Here is a 16360-nt window from a genome sequence, read left to right on the forward strand (position 1 = left end):
ATGTATGAAACAATTATGTTAAGTGTGTTAGGCAGTTGGTAAGACACTCGCGAAAGAATTGCCTTAAAACTCGTAATGGTTAATTTATTAAAAATGGTGGAGCCGAGGGTACTCGAGCGACTTAAGAGAATCATTAAGCGCAAAGCGAGCGTTAGAGTCTAAATTTGGTTAAAGTATAGATTTACAAGTGACTTTGGTTTAATTCCAACTCACATGTTGTTTATAGGTTACCAGACTCGTCCCGAGCCATTTGTAACCCCCAGTCGCTCAGGCAAGTTTTCTACCCGTTATACTGTTGTTGTGATTTATATGTGTATATGCATGATCTTGCGATAAATGCATATTTGTTATTAGCAAATTCTTGCGATATATTGTAGCATGTGATATGGTATATATGCATGCCTGTTTCATATTCTTGATTTATATATCTGTTGGTTCAATTGCTTATTAAGTTGCATAATACCTATGCTAGAGATAAGCAGTAGTTGTGTATACCCTTAGTATAGGGACCCAAAGGTGAAAACATTTTCTAAAACCGGGAGTCGAGGATCCCGAGTAGATTTTATATATATATATATATATTTATATATATGGTTATAGTTTTTAAAACTATTAATCGATTAAGGTTTATTCGATAACTTTATATTATTTAATGAATATTATTTTGAATATTCATTCGAGGACTTATGACTCACTTTATATTATTTATTGAATATTATTTGAATATTCATTTGAGGACCTATGGCTCCGATTATTTACTGAAATATATTCTTTATTTTATTAAAGAATAAGGTGTCGATAATCAAACTTATTTTTGATTATTCAAATAAAGATAGTACTTTCGTATAAGTATATCTTTGGTTATTTAATACTCATTTCAAGTATAAGTTTTACAACTTCTACTTCGAATATTTTTATAAGGATTATCTTTATGAGAATATTATTTAAATAATAATATTCAGATATTTTCTAATATATCGGGACTGATTTACTTTATTAAATCAGCATTACTCCAAACACTCTTTAAAGTGTTTTCGAGTCTTCAAAATGATTTTTAAAGGTTAGAGCGGATCCCAAAACTCGTTTTCAAATTTAAGATCTTCCTTTTTGAAGGGGACTTGAATACTCGCTCAAAAATCTAAGGGATCCGGCTCTGTGGTGTATTTTATATTCGCAACACGGTTGCTATTTTGATAAATGAATTGATTACTTACCCAACGTTCGGGAAGTAAGTCCATCTAATTGAGTCGGCATAAGCGACAGGCCGGGGTACGGTCTATCAAAGTATAAGTGGCTGGGTGGCAGTCCATCAACGCGTAAGAGGCCGGGTGGCGGTCCAACACAAGGTCCTTATGTGGCCAGGGTGATGACCGGTGGGGGATTCATCCATCTACTAGTAGAAAAGGTTACTTATTGGTATCTTTGCCTGATCAGCAAGATATCGGGTTTATGCCAAAATTCTTTTCCTTTCCAAAATTCATTGGATGTTACAAACTCTGTTCATACTTTACATAACGGAGGTTCCAGGAAATGTTTAAGATATATATATGTGGATATATATCGGGACTAAATAAAGTATCTCGTAACTTTATTTCATTCAATAATATTTCAAAGATTGAATCCATTCAAGTCTTAACTTGTGGTCTCATCTATGGGATGACCTTTTTTTTTAAACCTATAATTCTTTGAACAGTGGTAGTTCAAGTAGCCTTATAAATGATATAAGTATAGTGAAGTATTTGGTAACTTCATCCCTTATTTTTGCTTATATCCAGTAAGTAATTATCTTACACTTGATAAAGGTTTTCAGTAAGTTATCTATTTAGATACTTGCATTATTGATTACACTATATATTATCTTGCGAGCTGTAATGCTCACTCTTGTTTCATTTCTTCATCACACAACAACAGTTAGGAAAGATGGCCAGACTCAAGCAGACCCAGCACAAGAGCGTGGGAAGCGCCCCGCGCCTTCCCGTTGAGATCCTAGCTGCTATAGCTGCAGAGGTAGATCTATCTGTAGATCAGACATTCTACTTTTGAGAATCAATTATGTATAATTATAACTTGTGGCAGATAATGGCAATTAACTGTAAACTTATCAAGTAATCATTTTGGGTTGTAATAACTTTTAATTGTGGATTCAAGGACTTGTACTTATTTCAATTTCATCTCTGAGACTATGACGTGTTGTGGTGTGTGTTAGTGTGGGGTCACGGCATGAGGTGGTTTATTATTAATTAAGTTAAGAGATAATTGTGGAAAGAAAGACCGTGACGACCCGGATCCCTGACCCCGGATCTGGGGGTGTTACAGAAATGGTATCAGAGCCAAGCGTTATAAACCTCAGAGATGATGCGACGATATAATAATAAACTCACAAAGATAATAAGAACTCTTGCCAAGTTAATGGTTGGACTACTTAAAGTAGCACTGACAGTTAAAACCCTTACGAGAACCCTTATAAGTATCATGATAGTAACTTAACTCATTTAATGTGTAGGCTCATGAGATAGAGGACCCTGAGATGTTCGAGCGTGAGCATGATGAGGCACTGCTAGATGTCGAGGATCAGGAGGAGCCTGAGATGGAGGAGGATGAGGAGGACCCCTCAGAGGAGTCAGAGACAGAGGTCATTGCTATTTCAGATGAGGAGGACCCGGATGAGGTCCCAGTGGCTGAGGAGCGTGTCGGAGCTATGGTAGTGTACACTGGTACCCCTTTGCCCACACTCCCTGTGGTCAGAGCCCCTACCCCTCCACTACCATCCTGGAGCACCTATGATGACAGCTCAGAGACCCATACTCCCGAGCCTAGGCAGACCGATGAGGCACCCCCAGCGGCTCCGGATTCACCACCTCTCGACCCTACCCATAGGCAGTCTTTGTTAGCCCACGGCTATGTTCAGGATATGCTGAGGACCCGAGTGGCTGTTGCTGAGGCCCGACTGGATGAGGCCAGGAGGGAGTTGGATGCGGAGGGGCGGGTAGGCATACCCGAGCTTATGAGACCAGGGCTGCTATACCCCGATCCTTGAGGAGGGAGCTGACGGGGATAGAGCTCACGTCCCGAGCGAGACTCAGATCTCTCCAGGGGGACAGGCATGGTAGGATCTCCAGGCGGCAGGTCGACTATATCTTCCGTCGTGCGATGGAAAGGGTATGGGAGCTGACCCGCTCCGGTGTGTGATTCAGGATTGACGATGGGATAATCTAGTTGTATAGTTAGTCGAGGCCTTAGTAAGAGCCAATTTTCCGGGATAGTTGACTTGTATATAGCATCCCTTTTTCTGACTAGACAGATAGACTCTTGTGTATCACTTTTGGGACAGATGGTTGTAGCACTGTTGTACTTTTGACCAGATCGAAACTATGTATTTCTCGGATTGTATATATTTGTTTCCTTTCAGTAAAGTTCCTTAGTGACGAGATCACTGTTTTTATCATTATTATTACTGCACTTCTTATTAGAACTGTCATAAAACATTAGAATTGCGAGATACATTCTCCCCATTATAGAGCTGTGCAAGGCACAATGTTGTGTATGATTGTGACCTAACGTTGAATTTCCCAATATTTTTTTATTATCAGTATCATGCCGCCAAGAAAGATTGGAACTAGGGCGAACCCTGGATCTGAGGACCAGGGAAGCCATAACCAGGACGATAGGAGCCAGGAACACAGTGAAGAGGAAGATGAGGATTATGTGGAACAGGATGACTCCCTGTATGAAGAGGAAGATGAAACATATGATGTTGAGGGATTTAAGATAGAGTGTGAGGAAGGAGAAACTGAGGTTGAGCAACCAGTACCAAACCCAGGCATGGATCCCATGGGCCAGTTCATGCAACTACTAAGGCAGAACTTGGAACGTCAACCCAACCCACCCCCTCAAGGAAATAACAATGATGTGGCAAACTCTTTTAGGGCTTTTAAGTCCCTTAAGCCCCCTGAGTTCCACGGATCAGCCGACCCAGTTGAGGCAAGGGCATGGTTAAAGGAAATGGAGAAATCCTTTGAGATTTTGAGTACCGATGAGGCACAGAAGACTGTATTTGCTACCTACCTTCTGAAAGGAGAGGCCAACTACTGGTGGGAGGCCAAGAAAAATATGGAGACAGATGCTATTATAACCTGGGAAAGATTCAGTCAGTTGTTTCTGGGAAAATATTTCCCGAGGTTTATGGAAAACCAGATGGAGCTCAAGTTCTTGGAACTAAAGCAGAATAACTTATCTGTAGCAGAGTACGAAGCGAAATTTACTGAATTATCAAGGTTTGTGCCGGAATTTGTAAGCACCGAGGAAAAGAAAGTGAGGAGGTTTCAGCAGGGACTGAAACTGTGGATTCAGAATAGGGTGGCAATCCTTGAGCTTACGGATTATGCCACTCTGGTGCAAAAGGCAACAATTGTAGAAGCCGAAAGTGAACAGATGCAGAAGGAAAGAGAGAAGAAGGGAATAAAGAGGAAAAGTATGAGCATGGGTGGGGGTTCCGCAGGAAGGAGCTTCCCAACTAGATTTAATCGAGGAGCAGTGTCCCTACCGGGAAAGAACACTGGGTTCAAGCGGCCAATGAGCGTGAATGTGAGCCAGAGCGGCCAGAAGTCAAGAATGTCCTATTCCAACCAGTCTCGACCCCCATTGCCAGCCTGTAACACTTGTGGAAGGATGCATTCTGGGGAGTGTAAAGGAAAGCCGGTAATCTGCTTCAAGTGTGGTCGAGAGGGCCACTATTCGGATAAGTGCACTTCGCCAACCCCCATTACCCGCCCAACCACCACTTGTCATCAGTATGGACGCCTGGGTCATTGGAAGAGGGAATGCCCAATGAACAAACCAGCAGCTTCGGGAGCAAGCAGGGCTGCTTCTAATAAGCCACCTACTGCAAGGAATTTCAACATGACAGTCCAGGATGCTATGAAAGATTCAGATGTGATAGCAGGTACCCTTTCTCTAAATTCAGTCAATACAAACGTTTTATTTGATTCAGGAGCAACTAAATCTTTTATATCAAGGGACTTTGCGCGTAAATTAAGACTTAAAGCTGAACCCTTGATAGAGCCCTTACAAGTAGAAATAGCCAACCATGAAGTTATTCTTGTTAATCTGATTCACCCCGCCTGTAAGTTAGGCATAGGGGAACAATCTTTCAGTGTCGATCTGATTCCTTTTAAGTTAGGGGAATTTGATATAATTTTGGGAATGGACTGGCTATCTAGCAATGATGCTCAGATAGACTGTAAAGGGAAGAAAGTTAAGTTGAATATTCCGGGAAAGAAAGAAGTCGTATTTAGGGGAAAGAGGCAGACGCATAAATTTTTGACCATGGCCCAGGCCAGAAGGATGCTACGAAAAGGAAATGAGGCTTACCTAGCCTATGTGGTGGACACGCAAAAGGAGGTGCCCAACTTACCAGATATTCCAGTAGTCAACGAATTTGAAGATGTATTCCCACAAGATCTTCCGGGATTACCACCCGATAGAGTGACTGAATTTGCTATTGAGTTGGCCCCGGGGACGGCGCCAGTTTCAAAGGCACCATACCGGTTAGCCCTGTTAGAAATGAAGGAATTAGCTATCAAATTGCAGGAACTCTTGGATAAGGGTATGATAAGACCCAGTGTGTCTCTGTGGGGAGCACCAGTTTTATTTGTTAAGAAGAAAGATGGGAGCATGAGGCTGTGCATCAACTATCGAGAGTTGAACAAGCTAACCATAAAGAACAGGTACCCGTTACCTAGAATAGACGATCTGTTCGACCAGCTAAAGGATGCTGTTTATTTTTCCAAGATTGACCTGAGAACTGGGTATCACCAACTAAAGATTAAACCCGAAGATATTCCCAAGATAGCGTTCCGTACCAGGTATGGGCATTATGAGTTCTTGGTAATGTCCTTTGGATTAACCAACGCCCCAACAGCTTTCATGGATTTAATGAATAGAGTATTTAAGAAGTACTTGGACAAGTGTGTGATCAATAAAGAAGGAGTATTGGTCGACCCCTCCAAGATAGAGGCGGTCTCAAATTGGGAAAGGCCAACCACACCCACAGAGGTAAGGAGTTTTATAGGATTGGCCGGCTACTATCGTAGATTTATGCAGGACTTTGCGAAGATCGCAGCCCCTTTGACATGACTTACTCGTAAGACAGAGAAGTTTGAATGGACGGAGAAATGCGAGAACAGTTTTCAGGAACTAAAGAAAAGGTTGGTAACGGCCCCGGTGTTGGCATTGCCAGACGAAAAAGGAGATTTTGTGATATATAGTGACGCGTCGCACAAAGGATTAGGGTGTGTGCTTATACAGCACGGTAAGGTGATTGCGTATGCATCGAGACAACTGAAGGAATACGAGATTAGATATCCTACTCATGACCTTGAGCTCGCGGCAATAGTTTTTGTCTTAAAAATTTGGAGGCACTACTTGTATGGAGAGAAGTGCGAGATTTTCACAGACCATAAGAGCCTCAAGTACATATTTACGCAGAAAGAGCTCAACATGTGCCAGAGGAGATGGTTAGAGCTAATCAAGGACTATGATTGTGAGATTCTCTATCATCCAGGGAAAGCCAATGTGGTGGCTGATGCCCTTAGTAGAAAGGAAAGACTCAGAATGATAACGACTTCGGAAGAATTGATAAAGGATTTTGAGAGAATGGAAATCGAAGTAAAGGTAACCGGAACCGGAACTGAAAAGCTTTTTGAGATCTCAATGCAGCCAGAGTTATTGGAAAAGATCAGATTGTGCCAAGAGAAAATAATGAATGAAGGCAGAGAGTCAATGACTGGAGAAGAGATCCATACTGAGAAAGATGATAAAGGGATAATGAGGTACTCCTACCGAATTTGGGTTCCGAATGTTCAAGAACTTAAAGACGAGATTTTGGATGAAAGTCATAGTTCAAGGTATTCCATTCACCCGGGAAGCACCAAGATGTATAGGGATTTGAAGGAGTATTACTGGTGGCCCAACATGAAGAGGGACGTAGCAGAATGGGTAAGCAAATGTTTGACTTGCCAAAGAGTAAAGGCAGAGCACCAGAGACCCAGTGGACTTTTACGACCCCTGGAGATTCCCGAGTGTAAATGGGAACAGATAGCGATGGATTTTGTTGTAGGCTTGCCAAGGACGAAAGCCAATCATGACACCATATGGGTAATTATAGACCGACTGACAAAGTCAGCTCACTTCATTCCTATCAATGAAAGATACACAGTCGATAGACTGGTGGACATTTACCTTAAGGAAATAGTGACGCGACATGGAGTCCCAGCGTCCATTGTCTCAGACCGAGACCCCAGATTCAACTCCAGATTTTGGAGGAGCTTTCAAGAATGTGCGGGGACCAAGTTAAATATGAGTACCGCGTACCATCCCCAGACGGATGGGCAGAGTGAAAGGACCATCCATACACTAGAGGATATGTTGAGAGTCTGTGCAATAGACTTTAAAGGAAGTTGGGATGATCACTTGCCGTTGATCGAGTTTTCTTATAACAATAACACTTTCGGCAGGTCTATAGCTGGTGTCCGACAGGTAGATAGCTGAGGTGCGTTTGGAACGGTGGTGAAAATCACATTTGCTCACCTCCTACAAAAAATATTTGTTCATACCTCTAAACTCAGTTGTTGCAAGTAAGTCCTCTGAACATTGCAATATCAATCAAATTAATATGAGGGTCAATTGTGAAGCTACTATTTTCGGGGGAGATGCGTGCTGGATTGTCCGGGAAACCATTACCTTCATTTTTAATTTTCAAAATATTTGTATTCAGTTTGTTAAGCGATCCGGAAACAAAACGGCTAATTATTTAGCTCTATTTATTTTTCAACCTGGTTGCATGATCAGTTGGGGGTTTGTCCCGATTGAATCTCTTTCAAGTCATTAATGAAATCTACTTTAAATTTGACAAAAATAAATAAATAAAGAGCTTAACAAATTTGATAAACTAACCTTTGTGACCTGGTTTGATTTTGACTTATATAAAGCTGTTCCAAAATAAGATTCCAATATGAACAGAATTTGTAAGTGCCTTGCAAGTTCAAATAAAAATACAAATTAATAATAAAGATTTGCAGAAAGTTAAATTAAATTTCTCTTATAAAATACTTTTATAAGCAAATCCAGTTATTCATATACAGAGACATTTTTTCTAGTTAGCAAATCCTAGTTAGCGTTCCTCATATACAGAGATATTTTTTCTAAAAAAGATCCAGTTATTCCAGAATATCCACATTTTATAGCAAACTGATATGCAAAGTTTATTCGACTGAAAAACAGAATTACAATTTTGAAGATACATGCATTAGGATCCCATAACCAATTAATTTATCCAACACTCTATAAAGATTAGTGAACACATACAATAATGAAATCTAGACGGACATAAGAGCAATTTGTATCTTACTATAAACTTTAATTTCTAATGCAATAATTTATAAATTCCATTATGTTTTAATTTATATCTTACTATAAACTTTAACTTCTAATGCAATAATTTATAAGCTTACCATTCATACTTGGCGATCAATCCATAGTCCTTCATCATGGTCATTACGTAAATAATTGAAATTTACCTTACAGCTGGTGCCTTACAGCTGTTGCAATTAGTCAAGAAATTTAACCATAAAAAACATATGGCAGGAGATAATCTATATTAAATAAGGTGTGAGTGGTAATAAGCATCTTCACCTAGTTCTGCAGGAACGTATTCATCAGTCCTTATGTAGTCCGAAAGTGAGGGTTTACGCCTGGTTCTTTTTGAATCCTTAGCAGAATACCTTTCGACATCTATGCTTTCATGGCCTATCATATACATTTGTAATAGATACTCAAGATTCCTCAAGTGGATGTAGAGAATACCAGAAATATAGTTAACAGAAAAATATTGGTTTACAGAATAAATCAACAATCTACATAAAAAATGATCAAATTGATGGCCTGCATTATCTGATATGTAACATAGAACTTAAGTACTATTAATTATTATGTTAATAATTCTCTACTATTGTATAAATTTAAGATCAGATTGTAATTAGTTATTAGTTTAATATATAATTAGTAGGAATACTCCAGAATTAAGATAATCATGTTAGTAGTTATCTTCTACTTGGGATTTTCCATTTGATAGTGTTTGAATTAGTAATTTAATTGATAGGGTAAATCATACCCTCCCCACCCCTTGAGATTTCATATCATTCACATTCATATACCCTTCATTCTTTTGATGGAATTTCCCATTCCTAACAACTACTAAGTATCTCATATGATTATCCTAACAACTACTAATTTCCCATTCATTTGATGGTGTTAGGAATGAGAAATTACTACTGATCCTTTGATGGAATTTCCCATTCTTAACAATAAAATTGAAGTTGGGGTTCTGATTCCCGTTAACCGGGTTCATTAATCGTGAACCGAACATGACTATTAGATTTGGGTAGTACTGCTTTAGATCCACTAGAAAAATAGTTGTAATCACTACTCAAGTTCATTTGATTATTAACTTATCACTGGATTTTTTCATTATTGTCAATTTAAAGGATCTCACATAACTTTTCCTAAATTTCTAGACTCTTGAATACCAACATAGAGAAGCTTACACAACTACTTCAGACTTATTAATTTATTTAAATCAAGGGTGTCTATACCTCTTAGAGAAATATAAGAGTGGTGTATTTATGCAAAGTATCTACTAACTAATTTATTATCACTAAATTCCTTATTTAGAATTTATTAGTAAACACTTCTGCAGCTAATCACAGATAAGTAGATTTTTTGCCACCAAATACGGTTTAATGTTACTGCAAATTTCTTGTCGGTTTAACAAGAAAGCATAACATAAGGTCATCTTTATTCAGCCGGATTCCTTACAATATTGGGTTTTTAAGTTTAAATTTCTAAATAATATACTCGCATGTGTGTGCGCGCGTGGGTGCAAGTGTAGTTGTTTCACCCCCCAATTTTATGTGTCTAGTATATCAATATTTGTATTATCGTCAATCTTACGCTCATATGCTATGATTAGGTGTAATAAGCAATATTATTTTGATTTTATCCATCTATTTCCTATGGGATTTTTTAGAAATATATGTAACTAAAATTTATTTATTCTTTGTGGTAGGAAATCTAGAAAGTAATATATATATATATAATTATAATATATCCAGAACAATACAAAGAATTGTAAGATGAAATTCGGTACCCATACTCTCATCTAATTTATCCATTGACAGTGCGTTTGGCATGCTAAACCATAACCTCCCCCTAAAATAAGCCTTTTCATAATGCATAATTAACATATAACCAATACCATAATTTCTCTGCATAGTGCATAAACATCTCAGCCACTTTGCTAAATTGCATGTTCAAGAAAATTAGTATTTTGGTCAGGCTTACCTTCAGTCTCGTTTCTCAACCCCTTGTAATTATACGGAGATAATTTCCATGACATTTGAAACCTGTAGCTCCAAGAAAAAGAAACCAGGTCTTGTTTCACATTTTGGACATCGGGAAAATTCTCGATTCTCTATCAAAATCACAGAGTATAATTAAGTAAAAAAGGAAAACAAAAGTTGGGAGTTAGTTCGTAACTACAAATCCATGTTGGTAATCTATCATGTTTTATGTTTTACTTGTTTGACACTTTGACTTGATTCAGCTTCACAAACCAAAATGATGTAGCCACCACTGTAATATAACTTTTCCATACTTTGAATCCAATCCTAATCAGAATTTAAATTTCTAATAGACATAATAATTAATTCCATGAAATGTTTAGCTGTTTAAAGATTAGTTAACATATTGGTGTTAATTTCATCAGTATTAATAGGATCAGATGGATTTCAAAGAATGAAGCTAAGAGATTTTTTGTGGTAAAAATCAGTGACATTCCTGATCAGCTAAACCCTTGTAATTACAAATCAACAGGCGATGATATAAAGGTTTCACAAGATTTATTGAGCATTTCATAGTAGCCACCAATTTGGTTGTTCAAGATATTCTGCATCTAACTTTTACTACTGGAAAATTTATCTGTATTTTATCAGTGCGAATTTTGATCATCGTAAATTGTATATAAAATTGATATGGTATGAACGAGAAAACCACACAAACAGAAGAATAATAATTACTCTAAAGAACCAAAAGACAGTCAGTGCTTGCTGGAAATAGTTCAAACTTAATTTTTTCTGCATGGCAGGGACCACCGCCGCTGCCAAATATACCACCACATCTTATGTAATATCCGAGAAATATTATGTAATTATTTTTATCAATAAATAATATTATGTGAATTTTGGTGAATTATCTAGTAATTGGAGTTGATGTATGGATGTTTATACGTGATAAAATGTGAGTATTTTAATTTTGATATGTCCAGAATAAAGAATAGATAATTTTGATATTTTTCTGGTAATTTTTGGATTGTTATATGATTTTATAAATAATTTATAGAGTTAATAATTATTTTCTGAGTAATTATAAAACTATTTTATATAACTGGGAATCGTCCAACTTCAACCGTTTTTGCACTTCTACAACCCAAAACTCTTCGGAAAACACCTTCCTATCCTAATCTGATTATTCTGAACATTTTTCGTGTTTTGACTTTTTCGATCTGGTGTACGGTTTGACTCGTACGAGTCCCGGCGCAAAATTTTCGATACGATAGTCATTTTGATAGATCAATAAAACCCGTATTCTCGAGAGACGGGATTTTTCGATTAAATTATTACATTATCTTTTCGTAGGGTGTTTTATAAGAAGTCTGGTTTTGATAATTATCCGAAATTGGCATCAAATTGGATCGTTTTTATAGTTACTTAGCGGCTAAAAAATCTATTTTCGGATCCGATATGATCCAACCGGTATTAATATTCCATAAGTATAAATAGCCTTTTTCTTATTTTATTTTATACATATATTCATAAACAAACAGTTAAAACATATTATTTACAGAGAAAAACTTGAATATTCGTCGCGTTCTTCAGAATCAAACCTAAAAACGAAGGCATTATCGAAATCGAAATCAAGCGTATGAATAATCGAATCGAAGCTCGTGAAAAGTACTTTCAGATTATACAATCAATTTCACTGCAGAAATCAAAGGTATTTTTCTATTTATTTGTTTTAATTTGAATTAATTAATAATTAATATATGAAATTTTGATTTTAATGTTATTTGTGTGATTTAATGATTGTATCTTGTAGATAATTTTGTCCTGATCATTTTGGTATATTATATGTTGAATTTGGAGTTCAATAACATATAGAAAAGTGAGTTTGATTTTCGAAATAATAAAATTAAGGTTTATAGGTTTGAATGTTCTTAATTGATTATTAAGCGTTTTTGCTGTGAGGGTTATTGATTTAAATTAATTACACCAATGAATAGATCGTTAAAAAATGAATCAATTGGTATATATGTGATTAACAGAGGATTCCTGGAACGACTTGGCCGGAAAATAGGGCTCGGAGGCGACGGAAACTTCGACCAAGTTTTTCGGTCGATTCGTTAATTATTTGATGATCCTAACCTTGCAGTCGTGCTTCTGGAATCGAGTAGATTGTACGCTGTTATTTTGGTGAATTTTAGGGCGTGTTTACAGTCACAGGAAAGCTTGGTGACCGCCGTTAATGGCGGCCTGCCACCAGGGACGATGAACGGGAAGAAGACGGTGGAAATTACCGTTTAATCCCTGTAGTTTTGTAAACCTTGCATTTCAGTCCCCGTGACTTTAAAATTTACAAAAAATGGATTTATGTTTTATATATTTTCAAAAATTGTATTATCTATTTATATTATTTTCAGAAAATAGATTTTAATCATTTAAAATTCCAAAAATCAATATTTTTAATTCTGAAAATTATTTTTTAATTTAAAAATAAATCCAAATTATTTAATTAATTAATTTTAGTTGATAATTAATTATTTAATTAGTCAATTAATTTAAATATTAATTGATTTAATCAGTTATTAAATAATTTTAATTGATAATTTAATTAGATTTAATTATTTCTTTTGATTTAAAAATTCTGAAAAATAGTTTTGAGCTTTAAAATATTATTTAAAATTATTTTCAAGGCTCGATAATTATTATTAAATGATTTTAAAGTCAGACTCGGGTGTTCGAACCTTGTTATTTATTTATAAAATGATTCGTTAACCCGTTTTAATTCCGAAAAATGTTCAAAAATTCATATTAAATACCCGAAAAATTATTTTAACCCCGAATCTTCTTTGAAAAATTATTTTGATCGGATATCTTACGTGCTATGTGCTATATGTGATCTAATTGATGTATAATATGCCCTATGTGCATTGTTTGACGGTTTTTGCTGTAACTTTCAATCCGTAAGTCGGATTTGGGTGAAACGAAGGGTAGATAGAAGCTTGTAACGAATACAATGAGGTGAGAATAAGTATTGATAAATACTTGTAATCTCTAACAGAGGAAGCGAGACGTGAAAAGGGAAAACAAGTGGTCAGTGAGTGAGAATCAGTAGACGAGTACAAGTAAAGTGAAAGCGGATTGAAATAAGGCAAGTATTCTCAAACTTTCTTGTAATATATTGTAAGTATCTTTTGAACCATCTTGATATGTATTCAGAATAGTTCTATTTTATATTGAAAATTCTTTGAAGTGCTTAACCCTAAACCCTGGTTCTTCTTATTGATCTTTGAGCCGTAAGCCTTATTCTTATTAAAAAGGAAACTAGTGGTAGCGAGGATCCCCAGGCAAGCTAGCAGAAGATGTTTATCTTAGTTTGAGTTGAAAGTTTGTAAGACTATTTTATTTTCAGTTGTAAGATAAATAAATTGGGATTTGGTACGTTGTAAAATAAATAAGGTTGTGGCTTGTGTGCATACTTTAACTTGTTGCGATCCATGGATTATGGTAAGTAGGGTCACTGCAAGTATTATTTTCATAAACAGGTTTATATATGGCGTGTGTGTGTTGTGAACCCTAAAATTCTGACCCGGGTTTGGAGGGCGTTATATCCTCGACCTCTAAAAGCCATCTATTAGCACAATACAACCAAATATTAAGTTATTGTGCTGCCAGTACATATATGTCCATAATACAGAGAATTAGTAAATCTTCAAAAATGCAACAAAATAATTTAAGTAAATTTGTATATCACTTCCATAACTAACAGTTACAAATTTATGACAAGTTTAATAGTTACTCCTATTTACTACTTGCATATAATTCAAAATATAACTTCAAAGAAAAAGTTGCAGGTGGCAATTTTAATCTATATTAAAGAGAGAGATGCCCCCCTTTATCCAACTTTTGGATCCTAAACCCTATTTCATTACAGCCGCCACCTACATTTCTGTCAGATATAATAATATAGCTTTCACGAACTTATATTTCTCATTTAACTTCTCAATCTTTTACCTAAACCACTTTTAATCACTAGTCATTCAGATCAATACTTTCCCTTCACTAATCCCTGCTTTTCCCACACTTTCATTTTTATTCTCCAATTTTAACTAATGTGCAGTCAAGACTCTAAAGCTTATTCAGATAGAGTGGCCGTTGGACACTTCAGTGAACGTCTAAAGGACCTCAATGCAATAATGTGCTCGTTTATTCAGAAATAGTTTGAAGCTGCCATGGACAATATATAGAAAGCTAAAGAAGATAAGGATAAGAAATAATTTGACTGTCTAGTTATGTTCCTCTGCACAAAACGTACCTTTACATTTACATTAATGTTTGCTGCCTTTTTTTCTACTTGATCAAGTTACATATTCATTGGTAGAGGTGTTGTAGAGTTTTCTCTATAGAGGTTCTATAGATAGTTAAAAAATCATGTTTATTTATACAAACTTAGCTTACATGAGTTTGATATGAGCAATACAACCTATATTGACGTAGGAGTATTCATCTCTAAAATGAAGAAATTAGCATCTTCTCTGTATTAAGCAGTCAAACAGGACTAGGCCAGTAGGCTGACATATACAGAATATCAACATCACCGTCCAACACAAAACATAAAACTCGGTATGTGCTTTTTAATCTCCAAAAGGATACAAAATATTAATATACCATAAAAAATTAAAAATTAGTAAGGCTAAAAATCTCTTCAACTATATGCAGTACACATATACCAATAACATAAAACTATTGACAAGCTCTAATCTGAAAAGTATTCCTACATCAGTATAGGAGTATTGTTCATATCAACAAATAAAGCATAAAAATAAATTATAAACTATATAAAAAATTGAACTGAATACCATAAATTTACTTCCTGCACATGACATCGGTTGTGCATATGGAAGTACTGTAATACAAAGAAGCATTACACGAAGTCTTATATAATACTTGCAACTTTCTTCTAATCTCATCTTATGATTACACGGAGTCTTATGTGAAGTTTTCGCATAACGATAATAATATATACTACTTGAAACTTTCTTTTAATCTCATCTTATCTGATGATTCCTTTTTCGTCAATAGATTCTATCCCTATGTTTTTCCCTTTTTTCTTTTGTAGTTCCTAGCAAGGTTTGAAATTAAATTATTTTGTTATCTTTTACTTGATTCAACGAAAGTTGGAGATCCATCAATGGGGGACTAAAGAATCTACTTATATTATTTCATACTAAAATATGAAACATGATTTTAACACTTGAAAATACAAACTCGATAACAAATAAGCACCCCATCTAAAAATAAAATACAAACTACTCATATCAAGAATCAAATAATATAGATACACAAAGCGAGAGAGAGGAATTAGCATAGCAAGAATCAGTTAGTAATATACATACAAACTAGACACATACATAGAACAGAGAGAGAGAGAGAGAGAGAGAGAGATTATCGATTACAACAATATGTGAGGAGAGGAGATGAGATGATCTGAACCCAGTTAGGTAAAGAGGCTGAAAAATTAAAAAGACACATATCTCAGCGTGTATACATATATGTATATAATACTATCTTTCAAAAATCAAAGGTAAACTATCAATTATAAGATGAATAGGACACTCCAAATAGAAGAATTAAAATTATTCTCTTGATTGAAATAGGATTGAATAAATTGGTGAGATGAATTAGTTTCTCAGTCAGAGCCGTATGCTTTATCTGGGAAGAAGGGAGTCGATTGACTCAACTCAACTCAAGTAACTACTAATTAGTCTAAATAATTTTGGAATTTTTTTTCTCTTTTTAATAATAAAACTAATCTGATTTTCAAATTTATATATACGTCGGATTAAAAAAAATTGTCATATATGTTGTCATCTTATACGACGGGTGTCCAAAAAACCGTCATATATATTAATTATAAGTATTAACTTTATATGCCGGTTAACAAATACGACGTAAATTAAATATTTATA

The 16360-nt window shown here is 35.7% G+C and overlaps 1 protein-coding gene across 8 annotated transcripts in view; it reads right to left on the minus strand.

Annotated features, from left to right (window-relative positions):
* LOC141676882 (uncharacterized) overlaps positions 1-16118 on the minus strand; it is a 35749-nt gene extending 19631 nt beyond the window's left edge. For 3 of the 8 annotated variants that reach the window (XM_074482597.1, XM_074482601.1, XM_074482602.1), the window contains exons 1-4: positions 10399-12813; positions 8692-8805; positions 8511-8597; positions 7954-8032 (exon numbers count right to left, since the gene is read on the minus strand). In XM_074482597.1, coding sequence (XP_074338698.1) covers positions 7954-8032; positions 8511-8554 — 123 coding nt within the window. In that variant the 5' untranslated portion in view covers positions 8555-8597; positions 8692-8805; positions 10399-12813. Of the gene's footprint in view, positions 1-7953; positions 8033-8510; positions 8598-8691; positions 8806-10398; positions 12815-14706 lie in introns of those variants that run through there. The other 5 variants (XM_074482605.1, XM_074482604.1, XM_074482603.1 and 2 more) reach the window with 4 other exon arrangements.
* Positions 16119-16360: the final 242 nt, after the last annotated feature.

This window comes from Apium graveolens, chromosome 8 (assembly GCF_009905375.1).
Source record: "Apium graveolens cultivar Ventura chromosome 8, ASM990537v1, whole genome shotgun sequence".
Lineage (NCBI taxonomy): Eukaryota > Viridiplantae > Streptophyta > Magnoliopsida > Apiales > Apiaceae > Apium > Apium graveolens.